The sequence below is a fragment of the Schistocerca cancellata genome, chromosome 6, assembly GCF_023864275.1.
Source record: "Schistocerca cancellata isolate TAMUIC-IGC-003103 chromosome 6, iqSchCanc2.1, whole genome shotgun sequence".
NCBI classification, from domain to species: domain Eukaryota; kingdom Metazoa; phylum Arthropoda; class Insecta; order Orthoptera; family Acrididae; genus Schistocerca; species Schistocerca cancellata.
Genome location: NC_064631.1, coordinates 342,092,064 through 342,115,935, shown reverse-complemented (window position 1 = coordinate 342,115,935; position 23,872 = coordinate 342,092,064). Strand labels below are relative to the sequence as shown.

The 23,872-nt window shown below is 39.9% G+C and overlaps 1 protein-coding gene across 1 annotated transcript in view; it reads left to right on the top strand.

The window, feature by feature from the left end:
• The window catches only part of LOC126191363 (uncharacterized), a 216,969-nt gene that overhangs the window by 179,948 nt on the left and 13,149 nt on the right, over window positions 1-23,872 (top strand). Inside the window, exon 6 of the mRNA XM_049932211.1 lies at window positions 6,103-6,242. Within this exon, the coding sequence (XP_049788168.1) occupies window positions 6,103-6,242 (140 nt within the window). The remainder of the gene's footprint in view (window positions 1-6,102; window positions 6,243-23,872) is intronic.

Below are 23,872 nucleotides of genomic sequence, written 5' to 3'. Positions count from 1 at the left end.
CCGACATAATTCCACATATTGTCTCGCAATGTTCGCACAGTTGTTGGATAATACGAATATGTTGTTCATTATCTAATACGTTGCTGTAGATACGATGACAAAAGATTTATCTTTGTTAACATTGACAAGCATTTTGGTATTAAAGGTATATCACCAAATTACTCAATATATTCTCTTGTGTACTGTATTATGCTTACAAGAGAGGATAGCCAGACTATAGAGAATAAATTTAATGAATAATTCAGTAATACACTGGAAATCATTCACATTTCTCCCACAGTACCATTAACGTCTGTCGCATAAATGTAATCTGATCCCCAGAAAGAGCTGTTCGAAACATCGACCGTCATTACAACAGCTGATGTTACATCGAAATAAAATGCAGAAGTTACATTTATCTCTGGTTCATTTTCATAAGGATATTGGGCATGATGGTTTTATCTCTATACGATTTAATATTTTAAGGCTGGGACAGGTCTCTGTCCATGGAGTACAAACGATCAGGCAGCATTTCGCTAAATTATTGTAGGGAAATCACGGGAAACCAGCTGCTTGGATACTAGAGCTTTCATACTCTCGAATACAAGACCAAAACTTTTAAAACAGAACTACTTCAATCGGTTTCTAACTAGGGTATATTCTTGCACAAAAGTTATTTCATAATTTCAAGTGCTACATTGTTCATTTGTGTCTCAACACCACTCACACTGAATGTCGTACATGGAGTCTTGTGGAAGATAAAGTTCAGAGACAAAGATATGTGCAAATGTTGAAAGATCATGGAAAAATGCTACAAGGAAGGTAGACGCACTATCCGAGGTATAATGATGAAATAACGGAACCAAGGGCGTTAATAATTTAAAAACCTGAAATAAATCATGTACATTATGTTTCAGTGCATTCTCCAGCGTTTTACCGGGTGAAATTTAACTCTACCGCCACACTTCCAGCCGTTGAGTAGCAATGTTCGTTCAATTACTTAATAATATTAACATATGGCCCACTACCTAATGAGTAATTAGGATTTGACTTCTGCACTCTTGATGCTGTGGTGCGTGTGTTCGGTAATTGAGACATTTTATGTGCAGGACATATACATCAAGGCCATGAATAGCTCGCAACGTTTTATATCTCCGACCGCTCGTGAGTGGAAAACTGTACGATAACTATTCAATGTGAGCACACAAAAAAAATTGCTTTCTTATTGTAAAAGAATGTGTGTGGAACGGCTCAGTGAAGAAGCATATCGATTTCAAGTAAGTAGTATTTTTAACGCGTACTGGTTGGAAATGTAATCACCTGTATGGACGTAAGCAAGGAGAGTCATATTGGGATTGAATGAAGACAGAAAGCAGTGAAGACGATGATTCAGATCCTTGTGGCCAACGGAAGTGCGCATGAGGATGATGAGCAAGAAAGGGAGCTGTTAAAACGCATGGAATGGTCAACTGAAATATTTGCTTCATTCAGCAGTACCGTTAAGTCCTGACGAACAGCCTAAGTCGGGGGGACCAGGCGACACGATTCCATTGATCCGCTGTCCAATCTCCATGATCCCGTGCCCGCTGAAATCATAGTTGACGATGTTGTTGGATCAACATGGCAACACGTAGGAGTCTTTTGCTGCGGAACACCATGCTCAAGACTGAGCGCTGAACGGTGTGCTCCAAAATACTTGTGCTTACGCCAGCAGAGTACCCTGTCAGATCTGCCACATATAGCTGCCTGTTGTGCTTGAGAGAAAGGGCAAGCCTCCGATCCCTATCTTCTGTGATGAGGTACGGACGTCCAACTTCTTGTCGCCTACTCGTGCTTTCAGCATTCTTCAGCCACTTCCCATAGATACTCCCGACAGTAGCACACCAACAGCCGACGAGCTTCGCCGTTTCCGAGATGCTCGCTACCAGGCACTGGCCCACAACAACCTGGCTTTTTTCAAAGTCACTTAAGTCGGCGAATTTCAGTATTTGCGTAAATGGATGTCACTAGAATGATTCTCCATTAATCTCTTCTCCGCTCATATACTTCTCTTACTACAGCACACAACTTCGCGATAAGCAGTGATTATGTTTTGGCTCATTAGTTTATGTTGTTTTGAAAAAAGTGGTTAAACGGTGCATTACGTAATGTTATTATAATGGCGTCCACGATAACGACTGATGAAAATAGCTACCCCCTCCCCCCTAGTGAGGACCACATGTGATTCTTGATTGTTCAAAATATACGACAACACGTAGGATGTGTTATCATTTTATCACTGTTAGGGGCCGATGACACAACTAATGGAGCAGCTCGTCATTCTGATTCGGGACAGCAAAGCATTTTTCAAGCCCGAGCTGCTATTCCACCACAATCAAATCATAAAGTAGGACCAATGTTGCATCCAGGTAGCAGATCTACCATGGCAATCGTTTACCGAAGCTAACTTGGGTAAAAGACGGCCTCTGACCTCATGCATCCCGTGAGGGTGCAAACCGTCTAGGAATTTGCAGGGAAGAGTGACTTACAGTAGTGTTTTTAATGGTTAGAGCTAATTCTAACTTATACACCTATCAGGAGACAGTAGTGGTCGTTGGGGAAAGGACATTGCTAACGAGAGCTTAAATTAATAGAGTGCATGATACAGAAAGATACATGAGATACAGTGAACAATGTGTAATCAAACAATGATTACTGTTGTTGATTAAGAGACAATTAAACGTTGCAGGAACCATCCATATCATTACCAAAATGTTTCTATTTCTTGTCTGCATTGTCAGCAAAATGTGTTCTTCCGGTAGAAAACAGGATCTGCACACTTCATTCTCTTCAAAAAAGAACACCCTTTTCAACATGTTCGTTTGCCTGTCTAGCAATGTACGATCATCAGATCCAGGAATTACCAGGAACAGGAGGACACAGTATCTGGCGTCAACTGTCCAGGCTACGTTACTGGCCACAGGCGTTGAACAAAGACCCCAACAGTAATAAGCGTAGCGAAATGTCTCTCATAATGATATCCTACCTCACTTTCATCGACACTGTTCTTAAATGTAAGTTTCAACTTCACGTAGCTGAAGTGCCTGTCAGAGAAAATCTGTCCGCATGTTACAGATTCTAAGTATATACAGCCAGTATAATGTATGCAAAATAGTCGTACATGTGAGACTACTGCATCAAGCTTGTTTGTTGCACATAGTAGCAAGTGCATCACGATAGTAGTTTTGAAACTGCTCTCGTCTTAAATCTAAGGCACAATCATGGAGTAGTAGCATTTTGTGTCAATTAATTTGGAATATATTATGAGATTTGAAGCTGTACAACTGCAAGACTAAGTCAATTGCAAGACTAAGTCAAGTGTTAGATACATCTGAAGATCAATAAGTAAAACTTCGGTAACCGTATCGGTTTGCTGCTTTTCGTCCGTGAAATGAAAACTGTACACTTGGTGTGCGGGAAATGTTTCAACAGACAACATCACCAATTACTTACAGCCCTTAAAAAAGGACATTCAGACTTACGATAAGGGCGGCAAAACGTCCACCGGATCTGTGGTTGCTGTGATACCAAACTAAGATCTGTATCAGACGTAAAATAAGCACTGGAACGATATAAATGTTACGCGAGATACGGATCAATTGCAACGGACCTTTTCTATCTGTTTTATTGCTTTCTCAATACGCGGATGGAGAGCATTTGACAAAGATTATGATCTATATGGCTATGGCGCACTTTTCGCAAAAACCCATTAAAGAGATATATAGACACATCCGAATTGTTTGAATTTAGATGTCAATATTGCTCCCTGCTATAACTGAAAACGCTCCACCAAACACGAAGCTGTTTGCTTTATTTTGTATCACTACAGTAAATGTAATATTTTCGTGTTTCAGATTATTTGTAGACTTCAAAATACGAATTTACTTTTCTTGTGCTGTATTTTGACATCTGTGCGCGTGTTTACCCTCATTACTAATTAAGGACACGAACATTATTCATAGACAGTGATTAATATTTCTATATTAAGTAGATAAGAAATTTTCGCATTAATCTTCAAAAAAGAATACTTTCCAGGGTACGAAGAACGCAACGAGTCTCGTTGCTTGCTTCTATTCTATTGATTCGTTTTCGTATACAACGATAAAGATAGTTCAGTTTTCATATTTGTGGTACAAGTGTATGACCACTGCTTTCATTCAACTCAGTAGTGCATATATGTTCATGCAGTTCGTATAATTATCAAATTGTTGGAGGAACTCATAAAAACAGTTTGGATCCGACTTCCTATTTCTTTTTCCTCCTATATGAAGCTGTGAAGTATCCGTAATCTTCTTTTTGACAGCCAAAGTTCTGCCGACGTTAATGTCGTAATAGACGGAAGCGGACAAAGATCGTTCACGATTACTGAGTCAGACAAAGAAGAGTGGAACACTGCTGATTTAAGTTGTATCTTTAAATTAGTTTTCTTGTTATTACCAGTGGAATCTGCCTAATACCAAAACATCTCGTCTTCACAGGCAATGTTTTCATAAAAACAATGTCATAGCGAGAAATACTCTATATTTTCTGGTTCTCAATATAGTGTGAAACTAATGGTGTATCATGAAAGACATGAAAGGCGAAAGCGAATTGTCTTCGACCTCTGACCTCTGACCAAGCATTATTTAATTTTTATCATTACATTACGTCTGGTACTAGAGGCCTTATATTTATTATGTTTTGCACTGTATCTTATATTTTGTATGTAATCTATTACTTACAAGTTATATAATTACACACACATTGGTCAACTATTATAACTGGAGGATTTGCTATACAATGCACAGGAAAACCAGTTAACACTAGATATTATCTTTCAAGCCCAATGTGATCATTTTATAAGTATATTCGTAGGATTATATGTACCGAGAAATTGATAATAAATTATTCTACTATATATGAACACTTTAGATAGTTATTGCTGGATTTATCTTTTAAATGAAGCTGATCTCACGTCTTAAGCATGTGCACTTGCTCCCCAAAGTTGGCAGACTTTACGTAACATTCTGATAGCAACCTCTCTTAGATCAATCAATTCATTGTTCTTACATGTACCACTTACTATCATAGGCCTCCGCTATATAGATGGGACTGTAATGATGACCAGGCACGAGCTGGGTTGAGAACCTCACTTTTATGACGTCCACAATGTGATGAAACGTCTAGAATGTGCTTAAAAATCTAGACAAGTCTCTAAGCCGCAAGTAATTGCAGTGACGTTCACTCTTCGCCTTTGTTCATCCGGGTATCGGCAAAAATTTCCATGCACAGGGGGGACAAAATTGTGGAATCACCAAAGACACAAAACATTCGCTGCATGAAAACCGTTTGCATTCAAAGCAGCTTCAATTCGTCTTGGAATAGATAAATGCAAGTTGTATACAAAGCAATGTTATGCTATTCTTCCTGAAAATAGGGACAATTTCAGGTAAAGATGGTGGAGAAGGACAGCGATCACGTTCCTTTTCTTTATAAAATGGACCACAAAGGCCCAGTAATGTTGAGACCTGGCAGCTAGACGAGATGCGACAACTCATCCTCGTGTCCAGAAAACTAGTCCAATGCGAGCTGTGGAAATGGAGACCTTGTCGTCTTGGAAAACATCATCGCAATTGGAGAACAAATATTGTACCTTGAGATGTACCGGTACCTGATCAGCCAAAATGGTCAAATAATCTTTGGCAGTAATGAGTATGTTGCACAATAACCACGCAACCAGTTGAATGACATGGCGTGTCTGCCCAAATCATCACCGAACCCCCACAGCGTTTCACTCTTGGGCCGTAAACTTGGCCAGACGTTGCGAACAGTGTGAAACAAGACTCATTCGACCAAATGAGCTGCTTCCACTGGCCATATTAGAGATATGATGGCTTCAGCACCGTGTTCTCCAGTTACGGGCGTATCTGTTCTTTTGGAATTTCATCTGGTACTGCAAGCCTCTGCTAATGGAGTTTCATGTTGTTTCGATGTTGACAAAGTTCGCTAGTGCTTGGTTAGCACCTGCATTTAATGTTCAAGCTTGCACTTCGCGGCTGTTGACTACACTGCAGCAGGATGGTTATGTGAGCTGTTTCCTTGCAGCACGAACGTGACCTCTGCTGACGGGAGCAGCGTGCAGTCGACTCTGAGCATCGACAGGGTGCACAAGAGGCACTCCGGCAACTACACCTGCGACGTCGGCAGCGTGGCTTCGACGAGCGTCGCGGTCCACATTCTAAACGGTACCTACCCGACTGTAGCTGTTTCTTAGGGAAACCGACCTATTTTCTATGTCCTCAGGCCAATTTTATATGTCCTCATCTAAAATTTTGAACCATAGCATGATTTGGTCAAAAAGAACATTGCAAAATGTTATACGCTGATAGACAGTTGAAGATGCTATGCTTGTGGCTTGTGGCAGCCTCGTGTTTCTGCATGCCAAACAGTCGCGTACGTAGTCCGCGGAATGAAATCCGCTCACATGAGCCATGAAACTGACTGGTGGTGATTACGTTCTACCCATTCGACAGCAAAGAGCGCATGCAAATGTTGCTCATTTTCTCTAGACATACGAATCACATTTGCATCCAATGTGTCGTAATTCATCCGTGAACATCATTTGGGCCTATTGTTCCTGTACCTCGTAATAATGTATTCTGTCACCATTCTGCATATCCGAGTGTAATGGACGGGAGGAAGAGAACATAAGTGTTTAACGTCCCGAATTGTAATGGAAATGGAATAGTGGAAGCGCCTATTGCCAAATTTTATCATGCCATTTGTCATATTGGTAACTTGTGCAGTTACTTCTGCACACGAAATCTTGCAATATCTCGCTTTTCAGGACTGATAACTTCATGCAAAATTCTTTTTGGCCAGTATTATAATCAGTACAATTCTAGCTCTAATGTTTGTGTCCACGCAGCAGCTGAGGGAAGTACTCCTCTTGCAAAAATTAAAGTCAACCATTGTTCACTACTTTTGACTAATGCTTCCCCGCTGATACAGAATTTCCTTTTGCAATAGACTTTTAAGGAAAATAAACGGTTCAATCTTATAACGATGTATTATTTCAAAATCATTAATTTTCCCGAAACAAATGAAATAGTTTAAAGTGCCCTTGCGTCGAAAAGACCGAATATGATGATTTTAATGACTTAAAGCGTCACAGCACGCAGTAACGTCATTTATTCTGTAGCATCTTCAGTTTTCCCTGATAGCAACAGCACATAAACAAATTCCAACATCAGTGACCCATGAACCACAAAAATTAAAACAGCCGCTTGAAATTTCTTTTTTAGTTCCACACTGATACTCGCTGTTAATAGTTCTCAAGAGAAAGGGAAACCTTCCTTGTATTTGAAATAAATATGTTGACATGCACATTAAGTATGATACTTGAACTAGTATAAATCTCTATAAGTTTCTGTCATATGTTGTTTTGTACTTTAACCAGTTTTCCCAGCATAAATCGAAAAATACGATAAAACTAAACAGAATAGATGTATTTACAACCGCATCCATTGTAATCTACGAAACACTTACTTACCTTTTTCTTTTATTAGGACGAGTGTTAAATGGAGTACATACGTATGTCCCGCATGTAAGGGCGTTCAGAAAGAAACGAGCCGGAGGCATAATTACAGAAAGCAGTACCTGTATGTCAGAATATTGACCCTGGCTGTTGAGAACCTTGTCCCATTCTGACTCATGGCATTGAATGGCTGTCGCATGAAATTCCCGGGGCTGTGATGTTAACCAGTTCCGCACGTACACCTGGATGTCATCATCCGAGGTGAATCGGAAAGGTTATGCTGACGTTCTTCTTTGACCAAGATGGCCCCCTTCAGATTCACTGCCTGCAGCACGGGACAACAGTGAATGCCCAGCGCTACTTGCAAATCTTGACTACCCTTCGCCAAGCGATCAAACCAAACCGACCAAGGAGTCTCACCCGTGGGCTCACTCAGCTCCATGACAATGCAAAGCCTCATACGGCCACCACAGTCTTGGCACTCCTGCAGAAATTCAATTGGAAGGTTCTCGGCCACCCTCCATACAGTGCGGACCTCTCTCCTCGTGATTCCGCCATTTTTGGTCACCTTAAGAAGGCTCTGAGGGGCAAACCATTCACCTCGGACGACGAGGTCCAGCTGTACCAGCGGATCTGGTTAACATCGCAGCCACGGGAATTTCATGCGACAGCATTTCACCCGCCTTGTGCCGCAGTGGGACAACTGTCTCAACAGCCAGGGTCAATACTTCTAACATACAGGTACTGGTTTCTGTAATTATGCCTTCGTTTCTTTTCGAACGCCCTTGTATTTTACTGTTACCCTGTATGTACAGATTCGTACCAACTATGGTCGACGCTTAATAGACTTCTGGAGGTGCCTAGGTATCCTCAATGACACGTTAATTCACAGTAATAAGCATCCAATTGTTGTTCGATGAGAAAACAAGTATCAAAAACCCTGCAGCAATAAATTTCACGCTTAACACAGCTTTTTTTTAAGTGATCAGTATTCTGACTGGTTTGGGGACCCTACTCCACGAATCCCTCTCCTGTGCCAACCACTGCATCTCAGAGCAGCACTTGCAACCTACGTGCTCTATTATTTGGCGGATGTATTCCAATCCATGTTTTAATCTGTGTTTTTTTATCCTTTACAGCACACTCTTAGAAGATGTATCCTCAATGACACGTTAATTCACAGTAATAAGCATCCAATTGTTGTTCGATGAGAAAATCTCGCCCCTTCTTCCTCAGATTAAGGCCTACTAGTCAATTTCTCTTGGGCAGGAAAACCCAATGTGCCAGCGTTAGTCTGAATTTGATGTCCTTCTTGCTCCTTCCGTCATTAGTTATTTTGGTGCTTAGGTGGTAGAATACTTTAACTTCGTTTAATTCGTGACCGTCAATCGTGGTGTTAAGTTTCTCGATGTTCTCATTTATGCTACTTCTCATTACTTTCGCCTTTTTTAGATTAATTGTCAGTCTAATTTCTGCACTAATTTGACAGTTCATCACATTCAGCAGATCATGTAATTCTTATGCACTTTCACTCAGGATAGCATTGTCATTAGCGAATCGTATCGTTGACATCCTTTAACTTCGAATTATAATTCCACTTCGCAAAGTTTCTTTTATTTGCGTCATTTCTTCTTCGATGTACAGATTTAACAGTAGGGCCGAAAGATAATATCGCTTTCTTAATCCCTTTTTAATCTGAGGTCTTCGTTCTTGGTCTTCCGCTCTTGTTGTTTGCTTTTGGCTCTTGTAGTGTTATATATACCCGTCTCTCCCAATAGCTTACCGCTATTTTCCTCAGAGTTTCGAACATCTTGCACCATTTGATGTTCTCGAACGCTTTTTCCAGGTCAACAAATCCTACGAACGTGTATTGACCTTTCTTTAGTCTTCCTTCCATTATCAACCGTAACGTCAGAACTGCCTCTCTGGTGCCTTTATCTTTCAAAAACCAAACTGATTGTCATTTAACACATTTTCAATCTTCTTTTAAATTCCTCTGTGTATTATTCTTGTCAACATCATGGATGCATAAGCTTTTAAGCTGGTGGTATGATATATCTCAGAGTTGTTGGCTCTTGTAGTCTTCGAAACTGTGTGAATGATATTTTCCCGGTATTCGGATGGTATATAGCCAGACTCTTACGTTCTACACGCCAACTTTAATAGTTGTTTTGTTGCCACTTCTCTGCAGTGATTTTAGAAGGTCTGATGGATTGTTGTCCATCCCTTCTGACTTACTTGAGCTAAAGTCTTCCACTGCTCTTTTAAATTCTGATTCTAATACTGGGTCCCTTACCTCTTCCCTATCGACTCCTGTATCTTCTTCAGTCACATCAGACAAGTCCTCCCCCTCATAGAGGCCTTCAGTGCACTCTTTCCTCCTATCCAGCCTCTCCTTTTAGCTTTTAATGTCACCAAACGTTGTTTTGACTTTTATGTATCCTGACTAATTACTTATGATAATCATTTCTTTTTCGATTTCTTCACATTTGTCTTGCAGCCACTTCGTCTTAGTTTTTCAGCAATTCCTATTGATTTGATTTCTCAGCAGCTGGTATTTCTGTTGTCCTGAATTTCCCGAATTCCTTCTGTCTTCGATCAACAGGCGTATTTCTTCTTTTACCCACGGATCAACGAAACCCGCCTACCGATGGTACTGATAAAATTCTACCAGGTACGATATTTACAGTCGTTTATCGTGTCCTAATGCTTCTGCAAGTTTGCCTCTTTAGTAATGGTTTGCAAAACTTACGGGCCCCTGCGAGTTACTGTTGGGGGATTAGTAATCTTCAGCGCGTGGGTTTAACTTATCCATAAAAATTTGAAGGCAGCGGATATCGCAACCTTTATAACCACTACAGAAGGCACCTATACAGGGCTCAATAGGGAGCATAGAGCTTTATTTTTTTATTTATTGACCAAGCATGCTACTGAGGTAGAGACGAATTTCTTGGGGGGTGTCTGTCATCTCTAAGGGATATTTTATCAATTCCTATTTTCCATTTTCTATGGAGGTTTGTCTACTTTATGTTTTACCTATTCTTTAAGTTGTTAATGATCAGGGGAGGAAATAAGCCGTAGAAGATCTCGATTAACTGATATTTATTGAGTACCTGTAGCTTTTGAACAATTTGCCGTGTATCTATTGGAACTAGTTACTGCCCATTCTTAGCAACAGCAGGGGCTCTCATATTATACATAATGAAAAATGGTCTCTCTAATAAACAGGATTTACATTCACCACGTAATTACCGAAAGGGTATTTTCCTCTCACACACTGCCGTGTAATTATTTACTCGTACCTTGTATCTATTGATGTGGCCCACCATCCTATTAACAATCGTTGACACAGTTTCGCGGCAAAGCGAATACGCGCAAATTTCCTGATTCAGAGTTCTTATTCTCCCACAGATTTACTATTTCGGAATTGAGCTACACGAAACTGTAGTGAAGCTACTGTACATTTTTGGAACGAAACCGAACTTTACTAATGTGGCCGTTGCTCCAACCGACGACATGGCGGGAAACCAAGTACACAAATAAAACACATCAGAAACCAAAAATTCCCCAAAGTATCACTGTGCAAGAAACACCACATTCAAATACATTAAATGAATAAACTTCTGTTACGTTCGGAGTAATAATATGACCGTGAGCTTAAGGCCCATGGTGCGTGCCCGACGTAGCACAAACATAAAGCTCTTACTGGAAATTTAATCAGATTTCGGAGATAAACTCCCTTATGGGGGTTTCGCGGTACTCTCACACTTCATTTCAACATCTGGACCTTAGTAACGAACATATTTGAAACATTCTAATACCTTTGATAATATTACCATGAAATCGAGAGGTAAGTCTTCAACTTGTGCACAGTGCCGCTACCCAGGAACAAGTTTCCTGTCGGCCAAATCGCCTATCCTCTGCGCGTTAAAAAGCAGGGGTGGAGAGGGTGGTTCGTCATCCTGACGGAGCCAATACTCGTGCCTCCGCCGTCCTCTCTGACCTGATTTGCACACTTGGTCTTTGCCAAATTTTACGTGCTTGGGGTTTGGTACTACCCTACCACAGAACCACTCTACTCATGCGATGCTACAGCATCTGACTAAAGCTGATTACTACTTCACGTAATTTCTCACTCATACCACCCAGGTCGCACAAGGGAAAGGCAGAAGGAAAACGCGGCACACACTAAATTGAATCAATAAATAAATAAACAAACGCCGTTTGGTCCATTCTCTCCGTCTTGTCACCAACTGATGTATTTCTATAGAGGAAAAACCGTCTCGCTATTAATCCTCTTGTACCGGAAATGTAATGAGAAAAATATGGAACGGTACAAAAAGTTCCATTTCAATGGTGCATCGGTGTTGCCTTCTCTGTACCTATGCTTCTGACTCCAACTTCTGTACTGCCCTTTTTAGAGATGTCCGTCCTTCTCCAACTGTACTATCTACTGACCTACTCCTTATTGCGGTATCTACAGCCTTAGAAAACTTAATGAGTATCCCTTCATTCCTTAGTACTTGTGTAATCCACTGCTTTACGTATTGCCTCTTGCTGACCAACCTCTTAAACTTCAGCCTACTTTTCATAATTAGTAAATTGTGATCCGAGTGTATAACTGCTCCTGGGTACGCGTTACAGTCCAGTATCTGATTTCGGGATCTCTGTCTGACGATGATGTACTCTAACTGGAATCTCTACGTATCTTTCAGCTTTTTCCAAGTACAGTTCCTCACCTTTTGATTATTGAACAGAATTTCACTATTATTAGCTGAAATTTATTAAAACTAAACTCCTTCCGAAGAGGTCTCGGAAAATCCTAACGTTACTGACCTACAGTCATCTCAGCCTCTACCTATAGGCGTCACTGGTTGCGAATATGGATGGGCGTGTGGTCAGAACAGCGCTCTCCCGGAGTTTGTCAGTTCTTGTGACCAGAGGTGCTATTTCTTAGTCAAGTGGCTCCTCAGTTTACTTCACAAGGGATGAGTGCACCCCACTTGCCCACAGCGTTCGAAAGACCAGACCGTCACCCATCCAAGTGCAAGCCAAGCCCGACATTGCTTAACTTCAGTGATCTCATGGGTACCGGTGATACCACTGGGGGAAGGCAGTTAGGAGCTGCAATTTATTACACAAGTTATACCTTAAAATCAAGAATCTTATTTCGGAACCTCTGCATGATCATGATGTAATCTAAGTAAAATCTTCCTCTATCTACTGGGAATTTCCAAGTATGTCTCCTCCTCTTATGATTCTTGAGCATAGTACTTCCTATTACCAGCTGAAATTTATTACAGAACTCAATTAGTCTTTCTCCTCTCTCATTCCTAGAACCAAGTGAATATGCTTCCGCAACTCTTTCTTCTACTCCTCCCTCTTCAATCGCATTCCAATCGATTATGACTATGACATTTTCAGTCCCATTTACATACTACATTACCCGTTTAATATCCTCATATACTTTCTCTATGTCTGTCTTCGGCTTTCTGCTCGGCATGTATACCTGAACTATCGTTGCCTGTGTTGGTTTGGTATCGATTCTGATAAGAAAAACCCTATCACGGAACTGGTTACAGTAACACACTCTCTGCCCCATCTTCCTGTTCATAACAAATCCTGCTTCCGTTATACTATTTCTGCTGCTTCTGATATTACTCTGGGCTCATCTGACCCGAAATCCAAGTCTTCTTTCCATTTCACTTTATTGACCCCGACTGTATCTACATTCCCTTGCATTTTCTAGATTCTCTACCACGTTCAAGCTTCTTACAATCCACGCCACGACTCGTTGACAGTTATCCTTTGGTTCGTTATTATATCTTATTCTCGTGTTCACCTCTCTCTTGGCTTTTTACTCCCAGAAATCCGATTGGGGGACTAATCCTGAATCTTTTGCCAAAGTAGAGATCATCATGACACTTTTTCAATTGCACGCCTATCTTCTGTGGATAATATTACGTGTGTTTAAGGCCGTGGTTTCCGTTGCGTTCCGCAGCCTGATACCGTTGTTCATTGCTGATTCTTCCACCTTTTAGGTGGAGTTTCCCATCCCAATGGCAAGATAGTGTCCCCTCTGACAAGGCTGTTGGTGTAATGAGGGTGTCTTCTTGTACCAGAGGTCTCGCCAACGAGGATTATTTTCCCAAATTTAAGCAGTGGCTGGATTCGAACCCGGGATGGAGGACTTTTTCATTTCTAATCAAAGATCCAACCTCTAGACCATGGGTGCTTAACACCATAACCATTCAAAAGTTTTGTATTAGAAGTTAAGTAATCCACAGAAGTTATTCAAAATCCCTTTCCTACTTTGCTACTGTATTTTCTATGTTCAGAAAAATTAGCTTTGTTGTAGTATCCTACTAGCATCTTTTTCTAGTATTCACATATAGATTCAGTGTTCAGAATAAACCAGCTTTTTATTTGAAGGTACTAGAATGGCTGTACTTGCTTATAATACAAACTGATAGTCTGGTTTCGTCACGCTCTGTAATAATTGATTTCACAGGTCTTTTGTGATACTTTATCCCAGGAAGTATGGGAACCATGACGAGAACATTGGTCGTATCCATCACCGGATTAAGTTTAACATTTTATTTCGGTTTAAATTTCAGTTTAGAGCTCTGTTCATTTCAACCAAATGGTTACGGAATGAGAATGTGATTGATGTTATACCAACTGGGAAAACATGGTAGTGCCTTTTTGATTTTTTTGTTTTGTCCTTGAAGGGTGTTAGCTTAGATGAAGGCAGAGTGTGGTAAGTAAGCCACCAGAGCTAATAAAGCACAACCGGCTGCGCAAAGCGAATTGGAGTTTACATTGCAAAAGTTTGTAACCTAGTTCCATTTTCATTTGAATTTATTCTCATTTTTCAGACATTTGACTTGGAAGGTTCCATTCAGTATGTCGATAGCAACTTACGTCAAACCATATAGCGTCGTCGACTGATGATGTCAGCCAAGCACAAAATGTCGTGTTCTGCTGATTTTCCTTATCTAAACCTCAGGCGAAGCTGCGTAGGTCATGAAGTCTCTCGTCACCGTCAAAATTTGTGTTACTCCTTCAGACAGAAATGATGATAATTGTTGGGTTCAAAAATATCCTCAAAATTAATTCTGCTTGTGTTCACAGACAACACCATCTGTCTATCCTGAAGGTGGCAGTAGTCTGAAACAGTAAACGTTTTAACAATATGCAGTTGGTAATATTTCGTCAACACCTATTTTATTACTTGGCGTTGCTAGTATACTTTGTCAGTGCAACATATTCATCAATATAGGCCATAAAGATTTAATCTGGTGAATAGTATAAATGTTATCTTTGTATTTCGAAGCACAGTTCTTTTTAATATACTGTCCTCTGTCAGCTTGATAAATCCTACATTTGATGTACATTTCCGCACCATGAATAGTCTAATCTACAAGTGATATCTAAGCCCAACATGTCAAGTTGTGTCTTTCATTTTACTCCGTAAATTTGACCAATCTTACATACCTTTAACGTGTAAGTTACTTTTGTATCCCATATATCCTGAACGTTTTGGCCAGTATGGATATCGGGAAACCTTAAAGACATTTGCTTCATATATGTCACAAATAATTTTTTTATTTGAGCATGTACTTTTTGGCAAACTTTAAAAAAAATATATTCCGCAGTTAATTTAAAACATTATTATTCAGACACCCCATATAAGCTTCAAATTTGCCTGAAAGGTGCGTACAAACTTCCCCTGTGAGGGTGCAAAAGCATGGCTCCCTGTGTCGTCACTCTCGGGATCGACGATTCCCCTAACAGCAAGGGGTCAACATATGGAGGAAATTGACCAGAACTCAGAAGTTCATGTGACACCTAAAGTGGGTTAATGATGTCCCATTGACAAAACATTTCACCACAATTTGGCCCATTGTCACCGCGGACGTGTCACACGATAGCAAGGACATCGAAGCCCCTCTTACCCACCTTTCAACCCTTTTTATGACGCTTCTGGAATGTAAGTCAGATCCGCGACGCCCCGCGTAGATATAACGCTGTATTGTTATGGGTAGCCGAGGAAGAAATGACACACCACCGCTCTGAATCTAAACGAAAAGGCGTGAGAGGATGGCGTAAAGGGCGTCTGTGAACCACCCCTTTCCTTGCGACGTTGATTTTTACATATTTCGCGGTCGTTAGCGACAGTTTGTAACACTACCGCCCTGTCGGACGTGCGTTAGCTCAATAAAGCCTGTACTGTAATAAGTTCACGGGCTTCACCTTGTAAACAAGGATTTAGTACATAAATTGACCGCGTGTACCTAATGGAAGCAAGATCGGACCTATATTCAGTCAGTAACTACAGTGATGCGTCAAGCTAATGTAAAGTACAATTACGCGATCGCATGGACAAGAAGTACACACAGTAGATACTACCAATGATTAATAATACGGTCGCCAGCCTAATTAGGCATTGAGTGAGTTTTTCCTTGTACAAGTGTGTGCATGTACAAGCATAACAACACGTAATACTGTTGTGTTATAAGACAAAGTTTGGCATAGGAAAAATCCACTGAACTAAAGTTCTCTCCTTTTGTACTAGTTTGGACGAGTTACTTTTACACAACACCACACAGCAATGATTACTACGAACTGCCTTTTGTATATTGGTCAGACTGAAATCGGGCATAGATTACCCTAGAATTAGCAATTTTGAAAGCATACATACAATATCACTATTAAAATTGGAAAAACACTAATACACTTAGGTTTAATATAGAAATTAATTTTACTATTCAATTCTGATCAGTACACTTCAAAATGTGCAAGAATAGGCAAGAGAAGGGGGGGGGGGCCCTGAAACTGTTACGGTCGTTATGCTGAAACTAGTAAGTCCTGAAGGTACATTAACACTCAAAAATATCAATCTATGGATTACTATTCTTTTGTCACGCTTCTGGAGTAATTGACTAACATTCTTTCAGTCTCAAATGAATTAAATAACATTGCTAGCTCAATTCAAAATTTATCTTTCAATTTAATCACACTGATGTTCTTTACTAACATTTACATTTGCACTCCTATCCTTGAACGTCTTTATAGCATGAATTGGTCTGCAGATAATTTAGTACTAACTGTAAACTTTCAGTTCGGGATACTCGGGTTGCACAATATGTGGTAAGGACCCTATTTAGGTCAGTGATAAGGATAAGTAACGGCTAAGGCAATTCTGGTAAAAGTCACGTTATTATTGAACAGTCAAAACAGTTTCGACACTGGTCCACACAGATACAATTCTAAAGAAGAAATAAATGTTCGACCTGTGCACGTCGTTGCGGCGGATGGCGGGCAGCGAGATAGCGGGCAGCACCGCACACATACAAGCACGGCTAAGGCTCTCGCAGTCTCGGCACTTTCATTCTTCTTAGCGTCGTAATCTTTCCAGTTTGGTGCCTGAGAATATAGCCATGCCAAGTAGTCGTCGGAATCGGCCCATCCGAGGCTTAATGGAATCCACTTTTCCTAGATAGCCTCCTCGGTACAGTACATGTTCCTCTGACCGATGCCCAACTCCGACTGTTTTACTGAGCCTGTTGTGCCGAACCGCGCCAGTGTGCGTTTTCCCGCGCTCGCCTGCATCCACCTTTCCCGCTCCCCTACAGGTAGGGTATTCACCACAGGTTTTCTACTACACATATTCTAATGCATTACCTACGTATGGACCAAGTGTTTAAATTACAATTTCCACATCATACAATAGTTTTTACATTAAATACATTTTCCTTTGGTTATCAAGTTTCTTGAAATCTAACACAAATAATAACATTCATTTAAAAAGTTGTGTACAGTTTCTTTAACATGACACGAAAAGGAAAAAAATTCAAATTAATATTTACATTATTTTACATAAATTCAGAAAGAAACACTTATCTAAATGCATAAAGAAAAAATTATTATAGGTACATTATTGTTACACATGCCCCTGTTTCCAGAAAATTTTCTTAAGTCCAAATTTTATGGGAACACTAAATTTAACAATAATACACTGGTTCTGAATCTTCACGTAAATGTTCAAGAAGATTTACACTACATATTTCCTTCCACTCACTGTATGTAGGTCCACACTATTTTAACGTATCAAGATCAATTTCTTGTTATTTACTTAAGTGCCTTTTGCACAGTCCAACTTCCCATTCTAACATTACTAAATTAGCAATTTAATCATTTTTTCCCAAATTTCTTAAAGAAATAATTTAAAATTCTGGAATGGAAACATTTAACTACAAAAACAAATGCATATTTCTTATACACTATAAGGTAATTTGTCGCTGCTTGCTTTGAATAGCAGTCCATTTCTTAACTTATTAAACAAAACACACACACAAAATTTTCAGAAAATTATTTACACACATTTGCTGCCTATTATGTGGATTTGGGCAGTCCATTTCACTTCATATTGTCACATCCTCTGGATTACATTTACTATTTTCCATCGACTATTTATCTGCCCTCATTGGTATTTGGCAGTCCTTCATTTTATGGTTCATACACTGCCCATTTTCATTTTTGACAGTTCCATTTGTTATCTGTCTGAAATCATTTATCCTTTCCTTTCAGTCCTTTCCTCCATACATTTTTATAGTTATAGTACAATTGGTAATCTGAAACTCACATAACTACATTAGCACACTTTCAATGGTATACAGACATTTACAAATAATAGTTACATTTGAAATAACTTGGGTTCAGCATAAAATACAGCACAATTACTCGTTTCTTGGAACATACAGTTTCAGATCCACAATATTTCTTACTCCTAAAGGTCTTTTGGATTTTGGGTAGATTAGGTAGTAAGCATTATCATGTGGAATGTTCTGTATTATATATGGTCCATTATAAATATATTTAAATTTTGAAATCTCATGGTTTAGTTCACTAGATTTTTCGTGGGTTTTTAAAAGAACATAATCTCCAACTTTAAATTTTGAAACCTTTAGATTTTTATCGTGTCTTCTAGATCTAGATTCGGCTTTTTGCTTCGCCCTTTTTATTACCAATTCTTTCTTTCGATTCAATCCCAAACTTGTACAAGGTGGAAACTCTAATTTTTCTTCAATTAAACTTTTACTACTTTTACCTAACAAAATTTCTTCCGGTGGGAACCCTGTAGTTTCATGATGTAATGTGTTCATGACATTCTCAAAATCCGATATGAATCTGCCCCAGGCTCTATGATTGTGATTGCAGTATGTTCTACACAATCTCCCGACTTCGCGCATATACCTTTCAACCGGATTGCTTGCAGGATGGTAGGCTGCAATATATTTAACCTCCACACCATTTTTCTCCATTCCCTCTTTCCAAATTTTGGATATGAACTGGGTTCCATTGTCCGATAGTACTGCCTTGGGTTTCCCGATGGTCCTGAAGTATTCGACCATCCTACTAAATACAGCTTTTGCTGTGGCTTTTTTCAAGGGGTATAGTTTCACAAATTTAGAAAATACTTCCAAAATCACCAAAACATATGCACAATTTCCCGAAGTCTTTGGGAGGGGACCATATAAATCTACCGATAATAAGTCTAGGGTGTCTTCAGGTAATGTATTTTGCATTGGTCCCCTACTAGTTTTGTTCGGTACTTTGGTCTTTTGACAGACATCACATGACTTAATCCGTTCCTTTACCTTCTTACTTACACTACCGGTAATCACTACTACATTATTCAGTTTATCCAAACATTTTTTCGGTCCACTATGCCCCAACGCCAAATGAAAATAATCTATGACATCAATATCAAACTGGTTTGGCCAACATACCCTCCATTCCTCAGTAACTAAATCTTTCCTCCTATATAAAATGCCTTTATAAATTTTGTAATATTTCTTAATTTGAGGATACTGCACACTGTCAAAATTTACTTTCACTGATACCAGGTTGAATCCTCATTCTGATGGTACCTCATATTTTTACATATCTGCTCAATTTTCCTATTTCCTGAAATCTCTTTCATATACCTTATCTGAAAAGTACCCTCTTCCCCATTTTCATTGGGCACTTCACTCATACCATTAGGCAATCGAGATAAGGCATCTGCCATGTAATTCTCAGTACCTTTAACATAGCAAATATCGTAATCAAATTGTTGCAGGTACAAAGCCCAACGAGTCAGCCTACCATTAAGTAAACGGCACTCTTTAAGAAAAGTCAAAGCTTTGTGGTCGGTATGTATAATGAGCTTATGGCCCTACAGATAATTTCTAAATTTCTTTAGCCCCCATACAATGGCTAAAGCTTCCTTTTCCGAAATAGTGTAGTTTCTCTCGTATCTTGTTAGGGTTCTACTGGCAAATGCGATAGTCTGGTGTTCGATTTCTTTGCCCTCACAAATTTCTTGGAACACTTCTATGCCAATTCCATAAGCACTGCTGTCAGTACTCATATGGAAAGGTTTTGACAGTATGGGGTGATGCAAAATATTGTCATTCAAAAGTTCCCTTTTTAAGTTTTCAAAATCTCTCATGCATTCTTCAGTCCACACAAAAGCACTATTTTTCTTAAGTAAATTATTCAAATGAGGACTATTAAAAACTTGGCCCTTGACGAATTTTCTATAGAATCCACACAAACCTAGAAAGGCTTTCAACTGTTTTCTATTTCTAGGAGCTGGACATCCCGATATTGCACTTAACTTTTCCGGATCCTTGCCAATACCGTTTGTAGTAATAATGTGCCCCAGAAACTTTATTTCCGATTTCACAAATTCACACTTCTTCCATTTAAGTGTCATGCCCCCTGCTTGTAGAGCAACAAAAACTTTCTGTAATAACTCGCAATGCTCCTGCCATGTTTCTGTAGCAATCAGTAAATCGTCTACATAAATGGTTAACCGGGAACTCAGTTCTCTACCTAACACAAAGTCCAGTGCCCTAATAAATACTACCACAGATGTGCTAAGTCCAAATGGCACTACTTTATACTGATAGCATTTCCCGGCGAATAGAAAAGCGGTATATTTACGGGATTCTTTACTCAATGGGATTTGCCAGTATCCGGCGGTCATATCCAGACTGGTTAAATATTTTACGTTATAAAATTTTTGGAGCATTTCGTCCAGATTCTCAGGTCTATCTATTTCCTTCTTTACAATTTTGTTTAAAGTCCTAGCGTCGATAACTACTCTCACTCCCCCATCCCTTTTGTTCACTATGATAAGGGGATTATTATACTCGCTGCTACTTCGTTCGATTACCCCCCACTCTATCATCTTATCTATTTCCACTTGAACAGCCTGCCTCTTTGATATGGGTATCGAAAACGGTCTTACGAAGAAAGGTTTATGCTCTATCGTCTCAATCTGGTATTCAAAATTCTTAACTAGGCCAGGTTTGTCCGAAAATACGGGGCTGTTACTATCTAAAATTTCAAGCAATTCTGCTTTCTGTTCGGGAGATATTCCCTCTAAATTTTCCACCATTCCCTTAAATTCATGCCCCTGTTTGTCACTCTCATTTAATAATTTCTGGACATGGTACACCTCGTACTTGTTTGTCAATCCATCATTCCCTTGGTCAATCTCCAACAACAAAGAATCAATTTCTGAATCAAACACTTTCCCAATTCCCTCAAAATTTAATTCCAAATTCCTAAATGTACTATTAATTTTGATCACTCCCTGGCTACAATCAATAACAACCTTTTCTTTATCCAACCAATCTATCCCCAAAATCATTTCAGTACTCAGGTCTGGCACAACCAAAAAATCGTGTTCAAAGTTTTGTCCTTTTATACTAAATTCAACCAAAATCTGGTTCTTTACCGGCTTGCTAGCCTTGCCAGTAGCCCCAACAATTTTTACACCTGTTACTGACATAATTACTAGCCCAGGCTTATCACAAATGTGTTCGAAAAATGATTGGGAAATTGCACTTATCTGAGACCCAGTATCAAGAAGTACCTGCAATTCCATGTTATAAATTTCAACTGGTATTATTGTTTGTTTCACCGTCGAATGTTTTTCATTATCGTGGTCTTCCTTGAGCAAATCCGGGTCGACGATAACATCGTCCCAAGATATGCTTTTAACATTCACTTCACATATATCTGGCGGTTTCTTTGGTTCCGGGAGTTCAAAGTCATTAATTACCTGAACTCTTTGCGAGATAAACCCTGAGTCGTCCGGTGGTTCTTTCTTTCTTTGTTCAGTCACAACATCTGGATTTTGTTTGGACACTTCGTCATCGTTAGGTACAATATCGTACTTAACTACATCCCCTTTATCTTCACTGATTTTCTCATACCCTCTTTCAGTAAAAGTATATTCACTTTCTTTTACCCCGAAAAATACATCTTCACTAGAGTCATCACTGCTCTCTTCCTCCACATCAGATTCGCTTAAGTACGCTACTTTTGCACAACAGGGAAAGTTAGTATATTCAATTTTGTCTGTATTTGCGTAAGTTTCATCATCTGAACTATCGTCGGAATCCGACCATTCTGGATCGCTTTCAGGTTCTAACATAAAGGCTTTTCTGAGACAGGCACTAAGTTCCTCCTCGGTATTGTCATCAGGCTTAGATTTTAATTCAATCTCCTCTTTTGGCAAAACGGCCTCATCATCAGCTTTATTTATCTCTACTGTGACTTCATATTCGGTGTAATCCTCGTGGACTTTAATTACTTTCATGTAATTATCTGCCCCTTCTCCACGGTGCCTCTCGGTAGCAGCTTGCACTATTGGCGGATTGTTAGCAGAAGTTATTTCTTCGTCAATGCTGAGGATTTCAGCCTCCAACTCCTTCCTATTATTAATCTGCGTCCTATTAGCAGCACGCGTACTTTGCGCGGCGCTATTTATTCTCCCCTCTTCAAATTTGGGCCACGTCACTTTATTGACGCCCCTATCATTTCTCTTTCCACCATCTAATTTCGTCGCCTCATACTCCTTCTTACAATCCTCCCACTCACATTGCTTTAGGCCCTTGTACAGATCGTCGATCTGCACACGCCAATCATTAACTTCTGCTAATTCATTAACTTCCTTTGCCTCTTTGCAAACACTGCTAACCGCACCTCTCTGTGTACTCACTGTCTCTTTTATTGTTTCCTTTGCCACGGAATTATCACTCGTAAAATTTTCATTATCTCTTACGGCTATGTTCGCACCTACTGCTGCCGTATTGCTAGCGGCTTCTCTCTGAACAGATGTTCCGCTAGGCTGGGCCGTTGCCCTCTGATGCTCCACTCGCCCGTTAACCTGGAGTATGCTGTACGGCCGATATGACTCATGCTGGCTCGCACCTGACGCTTGTCTCGCCACAACACGTTGCGTCGTTTCACGCCTGTCTCTAACCTGTCTCATTACATTGCGGTCGGTCCGGTATCTTTTCTTAAATCGGGGCCGGTATGTATTGTCCGCTTCCGTTTGGCCCGCAACGTTTGCGGAAATTAGTTTCCCCCGTCGTTATTATTTTGCGCGGCATACCCTCTACCGCGACCTGGATAACTTCCTCTGCCTCTTCCTCTGCCTCTTCCTCTCTGTATTATATTGACGCGAAATCCATCGCCGTCATTTCTTTCGTCATTGTGTCGGGTATTACGGTTGCCAAAATTTTGATAATTGGCACGACTTTCGCGCCAATGGTCTTCGTCTTCGACCCTTTCTAGAAATGCTTGGAAGCTACGATGGTTGCTTCCTACATACCTCTTAGAATCTTCTGGGAGCTTTTTATACAGTTCCCAGATAATTTCTGAATCCGATCTTCTACCTCTTAAATGCGTCAATCTTCGGTACCAATACTCGCAGAAATCTTTCAAAGAATTCCTGCCCCTGTTATCATGCTGTTTGGTCATGATAAACTCGCGCCATAAATGGTCCTGCTTTTGTTCAGACCAATATTCTTCTGTAAATCTTTGCCTGAATTCCTCGAACGTCATTCGTTCGGTATTTAAATTTATTCCCCAGCGCTTAGCGTCACCTGCTAAGGCGCTAATTACTACATTTATCTTTTCCTGATCAGACAAGTGTTCAGGAAATACTCTCTCGTAATTTTTGATAAAGTCTAACGGATTCCACCCGTTATGTTTCTTGGCGGGATCGAAGCGTTCCTCGCCTTCTAACAGCTTCGTAATCGGTGTGCCATTACAGACAACACCAGGCCTATCTTTTATTTTGCTCCCCAGATCGAAAATTCTGCCTTGAATTTTCGTAGTATTTTGTTCACAATTTTGAACACATCTGGTTACTTTTTTATCTAAATCCCTTTCAGTGTCTAAAACTACCCTTTTCAGCTGTGATATCCCGTGTTGACATTCGTTTACGATCTCAGTTTTAAGACCGAAAACTTTTTCGTCTACCTTAGT